This window comes from Rhinichthys klamathensis, unplaced genomic scaffold, assembly GCF_029890125.1.
Source record: "Rhinichthys klamathensis goyatoka isolate OS25496 unplaced genomic scaffold, OSU_Roscu_1.1 h1tg000504l_1, whole genome shotgun sequence".
Lineage (NCBI taxonomy): Eukaryota > Metazoa > Chordata > Actinopteri > Cypriniformes > Leuciscidae > Rhinichthys > Rhinichthys klamathensis.
In genome coordinates this window covers 212501-230000 of record NW_026606985.1, presented here as the reverse complement: position 1 = coordinate 230000, position 17500 = coordinate 212501, and the positions used below count along the sequence as shown (strand labels likewise).

Here is a 17500-nt window from a genome sequence, read left to right as displayed (position 1 = left end):
TGACCTTTTCATGTTAGGTTTAATTAGCATGCTTAAGTCGTGTCCAGCTTTCTATATAAATAAAACAATTATTTAAAATCTTCTATGAAAAAAATTAAGTGTTGTCAGTCTTAAATAATGAGTCAAGAGAGAAATGTCAAAGTCACGGTTGATATGGTACTTATGCAGATTGATTCATTTAACTTAAAAATAGAAGGTCAAGTCAAGCGCACTGCATTATGGGACACAGTGTTCAGATTTGCAGTTCTTCTTCATTATGAAAGTTTATTATCTGCATGCGTTTTAAAGCCATATCAGTCAAAAACACACAAAGTTCACATAAACACAGTCGGTTTTTATAGATAGATAGATAGATAGATAGATATTTATTAGTCCTTACGGAAATTCATTTTGTGTCATACAGCAAACGTCAGATCAAAAACATGTGTGTGAACATAAACAGCAGGGAAATAAATCGCATGTGTATATTAGATCAGTGTATTAAACTGACAGCAGTGTAACATACAGAACCTACTGCTATATATGCTGTTAATATGAATCAAACAACTAAAGAAAAAGAGAAAATCACTCACAGCTCTTGACTGAATAACTTTAGTAGCTTTGATAAGAATATTTCTCACTTGAATGCTGTTAAACGCTCTGGTGATGAGATAAACATGGTGGACTGTGTGCAGCTCACTCAATGCTAATAATGGGGCGGAGTCCGTCAGCAGTCATGGGCGGGGCCTGTACTAATAGGGTGGAGTCTGTAAGCAGTCATGGGCGGGGCCTGTACTAATAGGGTGGAGTCTGTAAGCAGTCATGGGCGGGGCCTGTTCTAATAGGGTGGAGTCTGTAAGCAGTCATGGGCGGGGCCTGTTCTAATAGGGTGGAGTCTGTAAGCAGTCATGGGCGGGGCCTGTACTAATAGGGTGGAGTCTGAAAGCAGTCATGGGCGGGGCCTGTACTAATAGGGTAGAGTCTGTAAGCAGTCATGGGCGGGGCCTGTACTAATAGGGTGGAGTCTGTAAGCAGTCATGGGCGGGGCCTGTACTAATAGGGTGGAGTCTGAAAGCAGTCATGGGCGGGGCCTGTACTAATAGGGTGGAGTCTGTAAGCAGTCATGGGCGGGGCCTGTACTAATAGTGTGGAGTCTGTAAGCAGTCATGGGCGGGGCCTGTACTAATAGGGTGGAGTCTGTAAGCAGTCATGGGCGGGGCCTGTACTAATAGGGTGGAGTCTGTAAGCAGTCATGGGCGGGGCCTGTACTAATAGGGTGGAGTCTGAAAGCAGTCATGGGCGGGCCTGTACTAATAGGGTGGAGTCTGTAAGCAGTCATGGGCGGGCCTGTACTAATAGGGTAGAGTCTGTAAGCAGTCATGGGCGGGGCCTGTACTAATAGGGTGGAGTCTGAAAGCAGTCATGGGCGGGGCCTGTACTAATAGGGTGGAGTCTGTAAGCAGTCATGGGCGGGGCCTGTACTAATAGGGTGGAGTCTGAAAGCAGTCATGGGCGGGGCCTGTACTAATAGGGTGGAGTCTGTAAGCAGTCATGGGCGGGCCTGTACTAATAGGGTGGAGTCTGTAAGCAGTCATGGGCGGGGCCTGTACTAATAGGGTGGAGTCTGTAAGCAGTCATGGGCGGGGCCTGTACTAATAGGGTAGTCTGTAAGCAGTCATGGGCGGGGCCTGTACTAATAGGGTGGAGTCTGGAAGCAGTCGTGGGCGGGCCTGTACTAATAGGGTGGAGTCTGTAAGCAGTCATGGGCGGGGCCTGTACTAATAGGGTGGAGTCTGTAAGCAGTCATGGGCGGGGCCTGTACTAATAGGGTGGAGTCTGTAAGCAGTCATGGGCGGGCCTGTACTAATAGGGTGGAGTCTGTAAGCAGTCATGGGCGGGGCCTGTACTAATAGGGTGGAGTCTGTAAGCAGTCATGGGCGGGGCCTGTACTAATAGGGTGGAGTCTGTAAGCAGTCATGGGCGGGGCCTGTACTAGGGCTGCACGATTTGGGCCAAAATGATAATCACGATTATTTTGATCAATATTGAGATCACGATTAATTATCACGATTTTTTGTTGATTTTAACCAAAACAAATTTTGTCACATAGGCTAATTATAACTGCTTTCACGTCCATATTGTGCTACATTCCTGCTAATGTACAACTATGTGCATCAAAATAAAACAGGTCCTCTTATTCACTAGAATTCAGTGCATCTCCTAAAAGAATAAATAAAAATAAAATTAAACAATAAAGAAAATGTAGCAAAACTTCAACAGGGCACTATTTTACATTGTGTAAATATATTTTAGGAAGCAAAATGTAAACTTGCATTGTACCTGCATAATGGATGTGAATAAAACGTGCAAAATATACAATCAATAAAAAACAAATATTCCATAACAGAATGTAACCAAATGAGAACATGTCAAGGCAGAACTGCACTATGGAAGTTCGATTAATGGATGAAATTCAGAGTTATTGTTGTTTGACGCTTAAGAAAAGTAAAATGTTGTGGTACAGTGTCAGTGATTAGTTGTGAAGTCTTACTGCATAACTTGAATCTATTTAATCCTCCATATGAAAGTTTATGTGCTCGAATTATTTCTATTTATTAAACAATAGTTCAAAACAAGACGTTTGTAGTAGGCTATGATTATTGGAGTCCATTAATCGAACTTCCACATGCCTCTTATATAGTAATTATATATTACTGTTGTATGTACCAATTTACTAATGCTCACACGACGGTCTCTCACGCGCACTGTCACTCGGTCGACGGTCTCTTTCGCGCGCAGACACACTCGGTATCTCTCGCGCACTTTCGAGCGCGCACTTGGACACTCGGTCTCTCTAGTGCACTGTCGCTCGCGTGCAGACACTCGGTCTCTCTAGTGGACTCTCTCAGATAGTGGTTTACAGAGCGCTAGATTGGCTTTGCAAAAAAAAAAAAAAAAACTGATACGGAGCGAGCGTTCTGTGAACGGAATGAGGCATTTTAAATATCGCTCGATCGCGCGAATTTGATCGTGGGAAGCCAAAATCGTGATCGTGATTAAAATTCGATTAATCGCGCAGCCCTAGCCTGTACTAATATGGCGGAGTCCGTGGGTGAGGTCTATGCTAATAGGGCAGAGTCCGTGGGTGAGGTCTATGCTAATAGGGCGGAGTACATGGGCGGGGTCTATGCTAATAGGGCAGAGTCCGTGGGTGAGGTCTATGCTAATAGGGCGGAGTACATGGGCAGGGTCTATGCTAATAGGGCAGAGTCCGTGGGTGAGGTCTATACTAATAGGGCGGAGTACATGGGCGGGGTCTATGCTAATAGGGCAGAGTCCGTGGGTGAGGTCTATGCTAATAGGGCGGAGTCCATGGGTGAGGTCTATGTTAATAGGGCAGAGTTTGTGGGCGGGTCTATACTAATAGGGCGGAGTCTGTGTGTGAGGTCTATGTTAATAGGGCGGAGTCCGTGGGCGGGATCCATGCTAATAGGGCGGAGTACATGGGCGGGGTCTATGCTAATAGGGCGGAGTCCATGGGTGAGGTCTATGTTAATAGGGCGGAGTCCATGGGTGAGGTCTATGTTAATAGGGCAGAGTTTGTGGGTGAGGTCTATGCTAATAGGGTGGAGTCTGTGGGCGGGTCTATACTAATAGGGCGGAGTCTGTGTGTGAGGTCTATGTTAATAGGGCGGAGTCCGTGGGCGGGATCCATGCTAATAGGGCGGAGTCCGTGAGCTGGGTCTATGCTAATAGCGCGGAGTCCGTGGGTGAGGTCTATGCTAATAGGGCGGAGTACATGGGCGGGGTCTATGTTAATAGGGCAGAGTTTGTGGGTGAGGTCTATGCTAATAGGGTGGAGTCTGTGGGCGGGTCTATACTAATAGGGCGGAGTCTGTGTGTGAGGTCTATGTTAATAGGGCGGAGTCCGTGGGCGGGATCCATGCTAATAGGGCGGAGTCCGTGAGCTGGGTCTATGCTAATAGCGCGGAGTCCGTGGGTGAGGTCTATGCTAATAGGGTGGAGTCCGTGGGCGGGGTCCGTGGGTGAGGTCTATGGTAATAGGGGCGGAGCCCTGGAGCTGGGTCTATGGTAATAGGGAGGAGTCTTTCAGCGATCGTGGGCGGGGCCTAAGCATATGTGACGTCACACTGCTAGAGTCTGCAAACGGCTTGTTCTGAGACGCTGCTTATGATTTATGGGGATTAAAAAAAAGGAGTGGGTGGATTTTTATCATTATAGGGTGGTTGTGTACACACACTGCCGACACATGTACAAACACCATGTAAAGTGTGGCCCCCTTTAATGCTCCTGTAATCTGTGATGTGCTCCTGTAGAGCGGCCCCGGTGCGCAGCCACGGGCTCGGCCCCGCGGATGACGAGCTGTACCAGAGGACCTCAGTGACCGTGATGCAGAAGGAGCCCGACGGGGCCGCCATCATCTACAGCTACAGCCCCCAAGGATTCAACATCAGCGGCAACCGCGTGCTGGGCCCGTGTGCCCTGGTGCCGCCCGCCATCCTGCAGTGGAACGTGAGCTAACGTCGAACGCTGCACTCATGCTTCACGCTAGCTCCGCGCTCACTGCTGTGTGTTTGCTGTCGCAGGTGGGCCATCACACCGACATCACAGCCGAGAGCTTGTCTCTGTTTCATCTGCTGGAGCCGCGCATCGGTGAGCAAACACACACGCCTGCACTCCAGCGCCCCCTACTGTCTCCAGCGTGAAGAGCCGCCGGATGACGTCACTTCACATCTGTTTCCTCTCCTAATCTGAGCTCACACACTGTATTCTCATATAATATAAAGATGTTCTCATTTACAAAATGTTCTGTCAGACAGCGAAACCAGTATGAAATAATGACTGGCTACATGTTAACCAGCAGGTTTTTGAAATCTAGCGGCAACACTGGTGCGTGTGATGCGGTACTGATACTGTACACTGATGATACTGTAGTGCTCTACTGTAAAGGCTAGTCAGCTTGCAGCAGGGTTATATTAGCATGAATGAGATACTATTATAGTTTTTGTTTTCAAAAAAAAATGTTTGTATAGTTTTTAATTAATTTCAGTTTTAGTTATTTTAGTACATCAAGTTAAACTAAATAAAAATTAAAACATTTTAAAAATATTTTATTTCATTTCTAATGGAGCACCGCACATGATTTAAACATAAATTGTGCGTACGATATATTAATTTGTTCCCTCGTTTTTAAACGTAAATCATGCTTACTATATAATAATTAATTCCCTCGTTTTAAAGGTGCATTGCGCAAGTCTCTGAGTTTTTGCAGAACTATGCCCCCCTCTGGCGACAAGCGGTACAAGCCGGTCTCTTTGAATCCATCTTCTACTTTTGTCGAAACTTGACTAAAGTTTTGTCGCTCGAGTTGTCTTCGCTGATACGGAGAATGGCGGCGAATACACAAACCTGCCAGACATAGCCAGGTGATCGTGAACGCGCGTGACGTCACGGCCAGTCTCAAACTCCGGCCCGAATCCCTCTTATTTATTTTACTGTACAGGATTATAGAGGCAATCGCAGTGATCAGAGAAGGGCTCATTCAGCCCATCAGGCAATTGTTCAAGCATGTATGGGTTAGAAAAACGGGTATATTTAACATGAAATGTTGCGCAATGCACCTTTAAGTCAATCGTGCGTACGATATAATAATTCGTTCCCACTTTTTAAAGTAAATTGTGCGTACGTACGATATAGTAATTTGTTCCCTCGTTTTACTACATCATGTCCACATTGTGATAATTTATTCCCTTGTTTTAGGGCTCCATGTATTTCTATTTTACTTCAAGCAATGGAAATGATGTTTTAGCTAATAGTAAGTGGATGATGTTGCAGAGGTCCTGGTTTTGGGGACGGGAGCTCGTACTGAACGCCTGGACCCGAGCGTGCTGGACTTCCTGAGGAAGAAAGGCATCGCTGTGGAGGTGCAGGACACGGTAACGCCTCACGCTCTCCACACTTTACTAAACATCCCGCGAGCGCAGGGTAACCGCTTGAAACTCTTCTCTTGCAGCCGAACGCATGTGCGACGTTCAACTTTCTGTCCAGCGAGAGACGATTGGTAGCAGCCGGTCTGATCCCCCCCCCGCCCTCGAGCGCCAGCCAATGACAGCGTCGCGCTTGGTGATGTCATCTCCTCTTTTGTGTCACGTGACCTCTGTAAATGTCTTTATGCTGATGAATGTAGAGTGAAGACAGATTAAAGGTATTAAACACTTGTGTGTGTGTCCCAGATTGAGGCTGTTAATCCGTCTCTCTGTCCTCTGTGATAACGGGTTAATCTGAGCTCATGAACACACACTCGTCATCATGTGCACATCTTTATTACCGTCTACCACACAAACATCACAGAACACACAGAAGTGGACTACTGTTGGAAAACATGAACGTGAAGGAAACACTTACAACAAACATCAGTGATCATGTTCAAAAGAAAAGATCTGTGTTGGTTTGACTCTAGAGTTGATTTGAATTAGCTAAGGCTTCATCTACATTAATCCAGACACAGGTATGGTTCGTCCTTCTCAAGCGGATACATGTTATAGTTTGGTCTGAAAACGATGCACACGTTTAGTCATGTGACACCTATCGTACCCATAAATATCCATGTCTATTAGTGCACTTCACTTTCGTAATGTTGCCAAAGATGAATCTGACTTTGTAGAATCTTCATATTACATTCCTGCACAGGTGACAGATGTACTGCGGTCCAACATGAGAACGATTGCCTTTGAGACCAAACATGGCGATTTAGTGAGACCAGTAAAAGTGGCCAGATAATTTGCTAATATAATGATCACGTCAGAAGAATTGTCTCAAGTCTGGTCTCTCGCTATCATCTCAGGGAGCTTTTATCAGGTTTCATGCAGTAAGTGTTTTCAGTGTGGACAAGAAACTTTTGGAAAGTGGATTTCAGATGAATCTGGATTAATGTAGATGCAGCCTGATGTAGTTTCGTGTTTCTGACCCTGAAAACCAACAGCAGGGGCAAATCCTTAAAGGATCAGGGGTCTCATTTATAAAGCGTGCGTACGCACAAAACGGGGCTGGAAACGTACGTACGCCAGTTTCCACGCAAAGGTTGTGAACTATGAAAAACAAACTTGACGGGAGAATGTGCGCACCTTTAAGCAAACTTTGAGCCGTGCGTACGCACATTCTGGAGACAAAGGGAATTGGCGACACAGATGGTGAGTTGGAGTTAAATGTCTTTTTGGTCACTTTTAGACAGAAAATCTAAAGAAAATGATACATATACAGAAACATAATACAAACTCACCAAGCCTATCACTTGAAGCAAATATCCATCCCTTCTTAAATGCCGCATATTTAGCCTATCTAACGGCAGATGAAGTAAAACCATAAATCTTTATTATGAGTCATAATCATAAATAGAGTGCATGTTCACAATGACACTTTAAATAAATAAAATAATGATTTAAACTATGTTTTACTTTTGATATAAACATTTAGATTAAATATGCCATTCCCATTAATGGAGTTATAAACACTTAAACTACATGAAATCATTACTGAGAAGTTACAACATTTTTTTTATATTCAATAAATAGAAATATTTGTTGTGGATGCAATGCTTTTGAACACTTTTCCTCTGGCATTCTGTGTTTTAATGTTTTACATACATAATTGCTTATCATGATAATAGCAGATTGTCTGAGAAAATAGTTTCGTACAAATAATCCACAAGGTCTATCTGTTTCCATTAAAAATATAATAAATTAAAAATAGTATTTGGCCAGTGAGATTGAGAAACTTTCTCTGAAATGTATTTTACACTATTTGATTTATTTATTCAAAAACAAGGCAAGGATAGGCTTATGATTTTTATTAATGTAGCCTAATGTGACAGCACATCCGTATTTCATATTTTCCTAATGTCTTGTATCGTTAAACATGGTATCACGTGGATGAATAATCATATGCAAATGATATGCAGATGAGGATATGCATAGTAAAACTAGGCGTTGTGAGCTCCATATATGGTTATTTCGGGGAGGAGACGCATGTGCGCACGTTCTTCCGCTGACTGGGATTTATAAAGTGAATTTTGCGCAGGTTCTGGCGTACGAACGGTTTTATAAGTCTGAATATTTTTTAGCGTACGCCATTTTTGGCTTTCGGGCGCACGTACACTTTTAGTAAGGATCCTACGCACAGTTTTATAAATGAGACCCCTGATCCTTAAAAGGATCGTCCGCCCAAAAACCATCGTTCTGTCATCATTTACTCGTTCAAAACCTGCATGACTTTCGTTCTTCAGTAGATATTTTGAAGGACCCCCAGATACAGTGTTTCTTAGTTGTGTTGGAACGTTAATGATGACAGAAGGATGAGGTTTGGCTGATCGATCCCTCGTTCACTCGTCAGAATCGCCGTCACCGTCTCGGGGGTTCCTGAAGATGAACTCTGACCCCGTGATGCGGCGGTACAGATCCATGATATCTTCGGTCTCTGTCTCGAAGTGCGTTGTGGGGTCATACGATCGAGAGATGAAGATCTAGACGAGAAACACAATGAAACCCATGAATCAGCGGCGCTGGCGTCACGTGACACTAGAGATTTAAACACCCACGCAGCCTCCTTCCTAAACACCCACGCAGTCTCCTTCCTAAACCCCCACGCAGCCTCCTTCCTAAACACCCACGCAGTCTCCTTCCTAAACACCCACGCAGTCTCCTTCCTAAACACCCACGCAGTCTCCTTCCTAAACACCCACGCAGTCTCCTTCCTAAACACCCACGCAGCCTCCTTCCTAAACACCCACGCAGTCTCCTTCCTAAACACCAGGCAGTCTCCTTCCTAAACACCCACGCAGTCTCCTTCCTAAACACCCACGCAGTCTCCTTCCTAAACACCCACGCAGCCTCCTTCCTAAACACCCACGCAGTCTCCTTCCTAAACACCCACGCAGCCTCCTTCCTAAACACCCACGCAGTCTCCTTTCTAAACACCCTCCTTCCTAAACACCCACGCAGCCTCCTTCCTAAACACCCACGCAGTCTCCTTCCTAAACACCCACGCAGTCTCCTTCCTAAACACCAGGCAGTCTCCTTCCTAAACACCCACGCAGCCTCCTTCCTAAACACCCACGCAGCCTCCTTCCTAAACACCCACGCAGCCTCCTTCCTAAACACCCACGCAGTCTCCTTCCTAAACACCCACGCAGTCTCCTTCCTAAACACCCACGCAGTCTCCTTCCTAAACACCAGGCAGTCTCCTTCCTAAACACCCACGCAGTCTCCTTCCTAAACACCCACGCAGTCTCCTTCCTAAACACCAGGCAGTCTCCTTCCTAAACACCCACGCAGTCTCCTTCCTAAACACCAGGCAGTCTCCTTCCTAAACACCCACGCAGCCTCCTTCCTAAACACCCACGCAGCCTCCTTCCTAAACACCCACGCAGCCTCCTTCCTAAACACCCACGCAGTCTCCTTCCTAAACACCCACGCAGTCTCCTTCCTAAACACCCACGCAGCCTCCTTCCTAAACACCCACGCAGTCTCCTTCCTAAACACCCACGCAGTCTCCTTCCTAAACACCCACGCAGCCTCCTTCCTAAACCCCCACGCAGTCTCCTTCCTAAACACCCACGCAGTCTCCTTCCTAAACACCCACACAGCCTCCTTCCTAAACCCCCACGCAGCCTCCTTCCTAAACCCCCACGCAGCCTCCTTCCTAAACACCCACGCAGTCTCCTTCCTAAACACCCACGCAGTCTCCTTCCTAAACACCCACGCAGTCTCCTTCCTAAACACCAGGCAGTCTCCTTCCTAAACACCCACGCAGTCTCCTTCCTAAACACCCACGCAGTCTCCTTCCTAAACCCCACGCAGCCTCCTTCCTAAACCCCCACGCAGCCTCCTTCCTAAACACCCACGCAGTCTCCTTCCTAAACACCCACGCAGCCTCCTTCCTAAACCCCCACGCAGTCTCCTTCCTAAACACCCACGCAGTCTCCTTCCTAAACACCCACGCAGTCTCCTTCCTAAACCCCCACGCAGCCTCCTTCCTAAACCCCCACGCAGTTTCCTTCCTAAACACCCACGCAGCCTCCTTCCTAAACCCCCACGCAGTCTCCTTCCTAAACACCCACGCAGCCTCCTTCCTAAACACCCACGCAGACTCCTTCCTAAACACCCACGCAGACTCCTTCCTAAACACCCACGCAGTCTCCTTCCTAAACACCCACGCAGCCTCCTTCCTAAACCCCCACGCAGTCTCCTTCCTAAACACCCACGTAGTCTCCTTCCTAAACACCCATGCAGTCTCCTTCCTAAACACCCATGCAGTCTCCTTCCTAAACACCCACGCAGTCTCCTTCCTAAACACCCACGCAGTCTCCTTCCTAAACACCCACGTAGTCTCCTTCCTAAACACCCACGCAGTCTCCTTCCTAAACACCCACGCAGTCTCCTTCCTAAACCCCCACGCAGCCTCCTTCCTAAACCCCCACGCAGCCTCCTTCCTAAACACCCACGCAGTCTCCTTCCTAAACACCCACGCAGTCTCCTTCCTAAACACCCACGCAGCCTCCTTCCTAAACCCCCACGCAGTCTCCTTCCTAAACACCCACGCAGTCTCCTTCCTAAACCCCCACGCAGTCTCCTTCCTAAACCCCCACGCAGCCTCCTTCCTAAACACCCACGCAGTCTCCAGCCAGAGCCAGAGAGAGCCGTTTTCATGTACAGGAATAAAACACACAGTACTTATTTCTGTTACTAATCATTCATATTATCTCAGAAGAACTGGGATAAAAGTTTATAGTTCAGATATAAACACTGATGTCTATGGTAGAGATCAAAATAGAGTAAATCACCGTTTGAAAGTAACTTGACATAATAACGATTGATTACATCGTTACATCAGTAGGTTACTGTTAAAAACGTGTTTGTCATTGAATCATTCATTCAAGAGATTCGTTCAAAAATGCTGATTCATCCAGTAATGAAACAAGTGAACTCTTTATGAGTGAATCATTGAATCATTCACTAAACAATACTTAATTCAGATTAATAAACATTTTAAATAGACTGCAGCAATTAATATTTTGTCCGAACCTCTAGTAAATAACATGTTATTTTGTTTTGTTTTCTGTTCAGAATTGTGGGAGAATCATGATCACTATTTGAAACAAAAATAATGGTAATTCTCAATGTCTCCAGAATCGTGCAGCTCTACGTGATGCTTGACTCTGTGTTGATTATGAAATAAAGCTGCTTGTTTGTTACCTGACTGCGGCGGCCGTCATCCGTCGGGACCATCAGGTTACTGACCGACACAAACCTGCGGGACAAAAGCATGTGAGTGACACGCATGTCCACCAGCCACAGCTGAGAGGTGAGTTCTCACTTCTGCATGATGGGCTCCAGCAGCGCCAGCCCGGGCTGAACCTCCTTCTCAGGGTTGCTGGTCTCCACCATGGTGCTCACGGCAGCGATGTACTTCCCTTCGGCCGCCACGTTATGGGAGTAGGACAGCAGACACACGTAGATATCTGCACACACACACACAGCAGACGCATCTGACGGCGAGCTGCAGACCAACACACACACACACAGCAGACGCATCTGACGGCGAGCTGCAGATCAACACACACACACACAGCAGACGTGTCTGACGGCGAGCTGCAGACCAACACACACACACAGCAGACGCGTCTGACGGCGAGCTGCAGACCAACACACACACACGTGTTATGGCACTCACCTGACTTCCGGTTGAGGTGAGTCTGCGGGAGGATGATCTGGCAGGAGTTGGCGTCATGTGTGTTTTTGATGGGGTGGTTGAGCAGACAGATGACCCGTATTACGCGGCCGGCCTTCTTCACGCGCTCCGGCATATAACTGGGGTCGCAGATCAGCTGCTTACAGCGGAAGACCTGCATCGGCACGCAAACACAGTCAATAACTGTAACAATAACTATACCTATAACTATAACGATAACGATAACGATAACTGTAACTATAACTGTAACAATAACAGTAACGATAACAATACCTATAACTACTGTAACTGTAACTGTAACTAGAACTATAACAGTAACTATAACAGATCATGATCATGGTCATCATGAAGGTGTGTGTCTGCTCACCTCTCCCTCGGATCGCACCGCTGCCACTCGCCCGCCCTCCATTACGATGTCGTCCACGCGTCTGTTCAGCATGTAGCTGTTCCCGTAGACGGCGCTGAGCCTGTGGAGCGACACGCGTCTGTCATGCCTCATGCGTGTGTGTGTGTGTGTGTGTGTGTGTGTTCTCATCGCTCTCATGTCATGTGTGTCAACCTCAGTTACCTGACGAACCCCTGCGGAAGCTCTCCCAGACCGAACAGCGGGTAGAGATACGGACTGAGGCTGTAGCGGGCCAGAGACTCGGAGTACAGCTTGATCCGGTTGATGGTCGCCAGACACGGCTGCTCCAGATAACTGACCGACACACACACACACACACACACACACAGTGTCATTTACAGATGGTTTCACACACTGAAGGAGAAACTGAGTAACATCTACACAACAGAAGAGACCGAGACTCCCAAAAGACATTAGCATAGCATCGCATGGACAATGTTATATTTCCCTAATACCGTTGATTATCGTATGAGTTTGTCTCACTTGTCACTGACGTGAAGGGCGAGAGCGTGACCTGTGAACTCCACGACATCATCGCCCAGGTCGAAGTGACGGAACACGTCCCTCATGGTGGTCCTGCGTGGGTCCATGTCGTGATGCGTCCGGGGATCGTTCTCCTCAAAATTCAGGATGAAGGACATGAACTTACGGAACCTGCGCTTGTCAAACATCCCCATCAGATCTGGAGAAACACCGGGGTTATCAGCGGTAACTCAAGCTAAAAACATCCAGAAAAACATTTACATCACTGGAAATAAACTCAAATAAAATATAAAGAAAATGTGTGTGTGGGGAGGGGGTTTGGGGTTCAGTAAGTTGCCCAGGCAACATTTCTTATTTTATGGAGTTGACTAGTAAAACTAGGTTTGGGAGCGGGGCCATGCCTCAACCAGTCACCTGACTTCTCAAAACCTTCTTATATTGGGCCGCCCCTTAGAGTACTGTTTGTCTCGTTCTCTCGAAGTTCACTCACTACGGATTCAGAGATACAGATTAACTAGCGCGATTCAGATGACGATCATTCCAATTCCACCCCATCAAGGATTATCTCACATCTTTTTCGTTTAAACTCCTTCCTCAGCCCATTCTAACCTAATTCTGAATACGTTCACTCTACACATATTGCCAGAGCATCTCCCAAGATCAGCTCTTTCTTACAGAAAACTGGCTACAAGACTGTATCACCGGCATATCTCCAGCACCCTACTCAATACATTCCTTCCGTATCGGAGCAGCGACTTCAGCTGCCAGACGAGGTATCTCAGAAGAGACGATCCGACTCCTTGGCTGTTGATCTTCAGAAGCTCTTACATTCGTAACAATCTCAGCGACCTCTGTCAAGCCAAGCTCAACTCAGCTCTTCCCAATCTTTGGGGGTCCTAATCACTCGGCCTACATTTAACTGAGATGATGTCCCCACTCTGAGTCTCCTGAACGCCAACACCAGACGCCCAGATCAACCTGACTACCACCCGTTTCCCCTTCCACTTCATCCTTTCCCTATTCATCTCCAACTCTCTTCATCTCAAACTCTCTTCATCCCCAACTCTCTTCATCTCAAACTCTCTTCAATAACAGATCAACCTGACTATCATTTCTTTTCCCCTTCCACTTCATCCTTTCCCTATTCATCCCCTACTCTCTTCATCCCCAACTCTCTTCAATAACAGATCAACCTGACTACCATTTCTTTTCCCCTTCCACTTCATCCTTTCCCTATTCATCCCAACTCTTTTCATCTCCAACTCTCTTCAATAACAGATCAACCTGACTACCATTTCTTTTCCCCTTCCACTTCATCCTTTTTTTAGTCATCCCCAACTCTCTTCATCTCAAACTCTCTTCAATAACAGATCAACCTGACTAGCATCCCTTTTCCCATTCCACTTCATCCTTTCCCTATTCATCCCAACTCTCTTCATCCCCAACTCTCTTCATCTCCAACTCTCTTCATCTCAAACTCTCTTCAATAACAGATCAATCTGACTACCACCCGTTTCCCCTTCCACTTCATCCTTTCCCTATTCATCCCCTACTCTCTTCATCCCCAACTCTCTTCAATAACAGATCAACCTGACTAGCATCTCTTTTCTCCTTCCACTTCATCCTTTCCCTATTCATCTCCAACTCTCTTCATCTCCAACTCTCTTCAATAACAGATCAACCTGACTAGCATCTCTTTTCCCCTTCCACTTCATCCTTTACCTATTCATCTCCAACTCTTTTCAAAAACAGATCAACCTGACTACCATTTCTTTTCCCCTTCCACTTAATCCTTTCCCTATTCATCTCCAACTCTCTTCATCTCAAACTCTCTTCAATAACAGATCAACCTGACTAGCATCTCTTTTCTCCTTCCACTTCATCCTTTCCCTATTCATCTCCAACTCTCTTGATCTCCAACTCTCTTCAATAACAGATCAACCTGACTAGCATCTCTTTTCCCCTTCCACTTCATCCTTTCCCTATTCATCTCCAACTCTCTTCATCTCCAACTCTCTTCAATAACAGATCAACCTGACTACCATTTATTTTCCCCTTCCACTTCATCGTTTTCCTATTCATCTCCAACTCTCTTCATCTCTAACTCTCTTCAATAACAGATCAACCTGACTACCATTTCTTTTTCCCTTCCACTTCATCCTTTTTTTAGTCATCCCCAACTCTCTTCATCTCAAACTCTTTTCAATAACAGATCAACCTGACTAGCATCCCTTTTCCCCTTCCACTTCATCCTTTCCCTATTCATCCCAACTCTCTTCATCCCCAACTCTCTTCATCTCCAACTCTCTTCATCTCCAACTCTCTTCATCTCAAACTCTCTTCAATAACAGATCAATCTGACTACCACCCGTTTCCCCTTCCACTTCATCCTTTCCCTATTCATCCCCTACGCTCTTCATCCCCAACTCTCTTCAAAAAAAGATCAACCTGACTACCATTTCTTTTCCCCTTCCACTTCATCCTTTCCCTATTCATCTCCAACTCTCTTCATCTCAAACTCTCTTCAATAACAGATCAACCTGACTAGCATCTCTTTTCTCCTTCCACTTCATCCTTTCCCTATTCATCTCCAACTCTCTTCATCTCCAACTCTCTTCAATAACAGATCAACCTGACTACCATTTCTTTTTCTCTTCCACTTCATCCTTTCTTTAGTCATCCCCAACTCTCTTCATCTCAAACTCTCTTCAATAACAGATCAACCTGACTAGCATCCCTTTTCCCCTTCCACTTCATCCTTTCCCTATTCATCCCAACTCTCTTCATCCCCAACTCTCTTCATCTCCAACTCTCTTCATCTCTAACTTTCTTCATCTCCAACTCTTTTCATCCCCAACTCTCTTCATCTCCAACTCTCTTCATCCCCAACTCTCTTCATCCCCAACTCTCTTCATCTCCAACTTTCTTCATCTCCAACTCTCTTCATCCCAACTCTCTTCATCCCCAACTCTCTTCATCCCAAACTCTCTTCATCTCCAACTCTCTTCATCCCCAACTCTCTTCATCCCAACATCATCCCCAACTCTCTTCATCTCAAACTCTCTTCATCCCCAACTCTCTTCATCTCCAACTCTCTTCATCCCCAACTCTCTTCATCTCCAACTCTCTTCATCCCCAACTCTCATTATCCCCAACTCTCTTCATCTCAAACTCTCTTCATCCCCAACTCTCTTAATCCCCAACTCTCTTCATCTCCAACTCTCTTCATCCCCAACTCTCTTCATCCCCAACTCTCCTCATCTCCAACTCTCTTCATCCCCAACTCTCTTCATCCCCAACTCTCTTCATCCCCAACTCTCCTCATCCCCAACTCTCTTCATCCCCAACTCTCTTCATCCCCAACTCTCTTTATCCCCAACTCTCTTCGTCCCCAACTCTCTTCGTCCCATCTCCAACTCTCTTCATCCCCAACTCTCTTCATCCCCAACTCTCTTCATCCCCAACTCTCCTCATCCCCAACTCTCATCATCCCCAACTCTCTTCATCCCCAACTCTCTTCATCCCCAACTCTCTTCATCCCCAACTCTCTTCGTCCCCAACTCTCTTCGTCCCCAACTCTCTTTGTCCCCCAACTCTCTTCATCTCCAACTCTCTTCATCTCCAACTCTCTTCATCTCCAACTCTCTTCAATAAATAATTCCCACATTCATGGTTGTGATGTGGTCCTTGCTTGCTCTTCATCCCCAACTCTCTTCGTCCCCAACTCTCTTCGTCCCCAACTCTCTTCGTCCTCCAACTCTCTTCATCCCCAACTCTCCTCATCCCCAACTCTCATCATCCCCAACTCTCTTCATCCCCAACTCTCTTCATCCCCAACTCTCTTCATCCCCAACTCTCTTCGTCCCCAACTCTCTTCGTCCCCAACTCTCTTCATCCCCAACTCTCTTCGTCCCCAACTCTCTTCATCCCCAACTCTCTTCATCCCCAACTCTCCTCGTCCCCAACTCTGTTCGTCCCCAACTCTCTTCATCTCCAACTTTCTTCATCTCCAAATCTCTTCATGCCCAACTCTCCTCATCCCCAACTCTCTTCGTCCCCAACTCTCTTCATCTCCAACTCTCTTCGTCCCCAACTCTCTTCGTCCCCAACTCTCTTCATCCCCAACTCTCCTCGTCCTCAACTCTCTTCGTCCCCAACTCTCTTCATCTCCAACTCTCTTCGTCCCCAACTCTCTTCATCCCCAACTCTCCTCATCCCCAACTCTCTTCGTCCCCAACTCTCCTCATCCCCAACTCTCCTCATCCCCAACTCTCTTCGTCCCCAACTCTCTTCAACCCCAACTCTCCTCGTCCTCAACTCTCTTCGTCCCCAACTCTCTTCATCTCCAACTCTCTTCGTCCCCAACTCTCTTCATCCCCAACTCTCCTCATCCCCAACTCTCTTCGTCCCCAACTCTCCTCATCCCCAACTCTCCTCATCTCCAACTCTCTTCATCTCCAACTCTCTTCGTCACCAACTCTCCTCATCCCCAACTCTCTTCGTCCCCAACTCTCTTCATCCCCAACTCTCTTCATCCCCAACTCTCTTCATCCCCAACTCTCTTCATTCCCCAACTCTCTTCATCCCCAACTCTCTTCATCACCAACTCTCTTCATCACCAACTCTCTTCATCCCCAACTCTCTTCATCCCCAACTCTCTTCATCCCCAACTCTCCTCATCCCCAACTCTCCTCATCCCCAACTCTCCTCATCCCCAACTCTCCTCATCTCCAACTCTCTTCATCTCCAACTCTCTTCGTCCCCAACTCTCCTCATCCCCAACTCTCTTCGTCCCCAACTCTCTTCATCCCCAACTCTCTTCATCCCCAACTCTCTTCATTCCCCAACTCTCTTCATCCCCAACTC

The 17500-nt window shown here is 46.6% G+C and overlaps 2 protein-coding genes across 2 annotated transcripts in view; one reads left to right on the top strand and one right to left on the bottom strand.

Moving 5' to 3' along the window:
• ndufaf3 (NADH:ubiquinone oxidoreductase complex assembly factor) overlaps nt 1–6219 on the top strand; it is a 6484-nt gene extending 265 nt beyond the window's left edge. Inside the window, exons 2-5 of the mRNA XM_056237927.1 lie at nt 4317–4512; nt 4587–4653; nt 5836–5936; nt 6014–6219. Coding sequence (XP_056093902.1) covers nt 4317–4512; nt 4587–4653; nt 5836–5936; nt 6014–6109 — 460 coding nt within the window. The 3' untranslated portion in view covers nt 6110–6219. The remainder of the gene's footprint in view (nt 1–4316; nt 4513–4586; nt 4654–5835; nt 5937–6013) is intronic.
• Nucleotides 6220–8213: 1994 nt separating this feature from the next.
• Nucleotides 8214–17500, bottom strand: part of zgc:112334 (uncharacterized protein LOC619199 homolog) — a 12195-nt gene continuing 2908 nt past the window's right edge. Inside the window, exons 5-11 of the mRNA XM_056237962.1 lie at nt 12635–12833; nt 12314–12445; nt 12113–12212; nt 11728–11899; nt 11371–11515; nt 11250–11304; nt 8214–8518 (exon numbers count right to left, since the gene is read on the bottom strand). Of these exons, the coding sequence (XP_056093937.1) occupies nt 8378–8518; nt 11250–11304; nt 11371–11515; nt 11728–11899; nt 12113–12212; nt 12314–12445; nt 12635–12833 (944 nt within the window). The 3' untranslated portion in view covers nt 8214–8377. The remainder of the gene's footprint in view (nt 8519–11249; nt 11305–11370; nt 11516–11727; nt 11900–12112; nt 12213–12313; nt 12446–12634; nt 12834–17500) is intronic.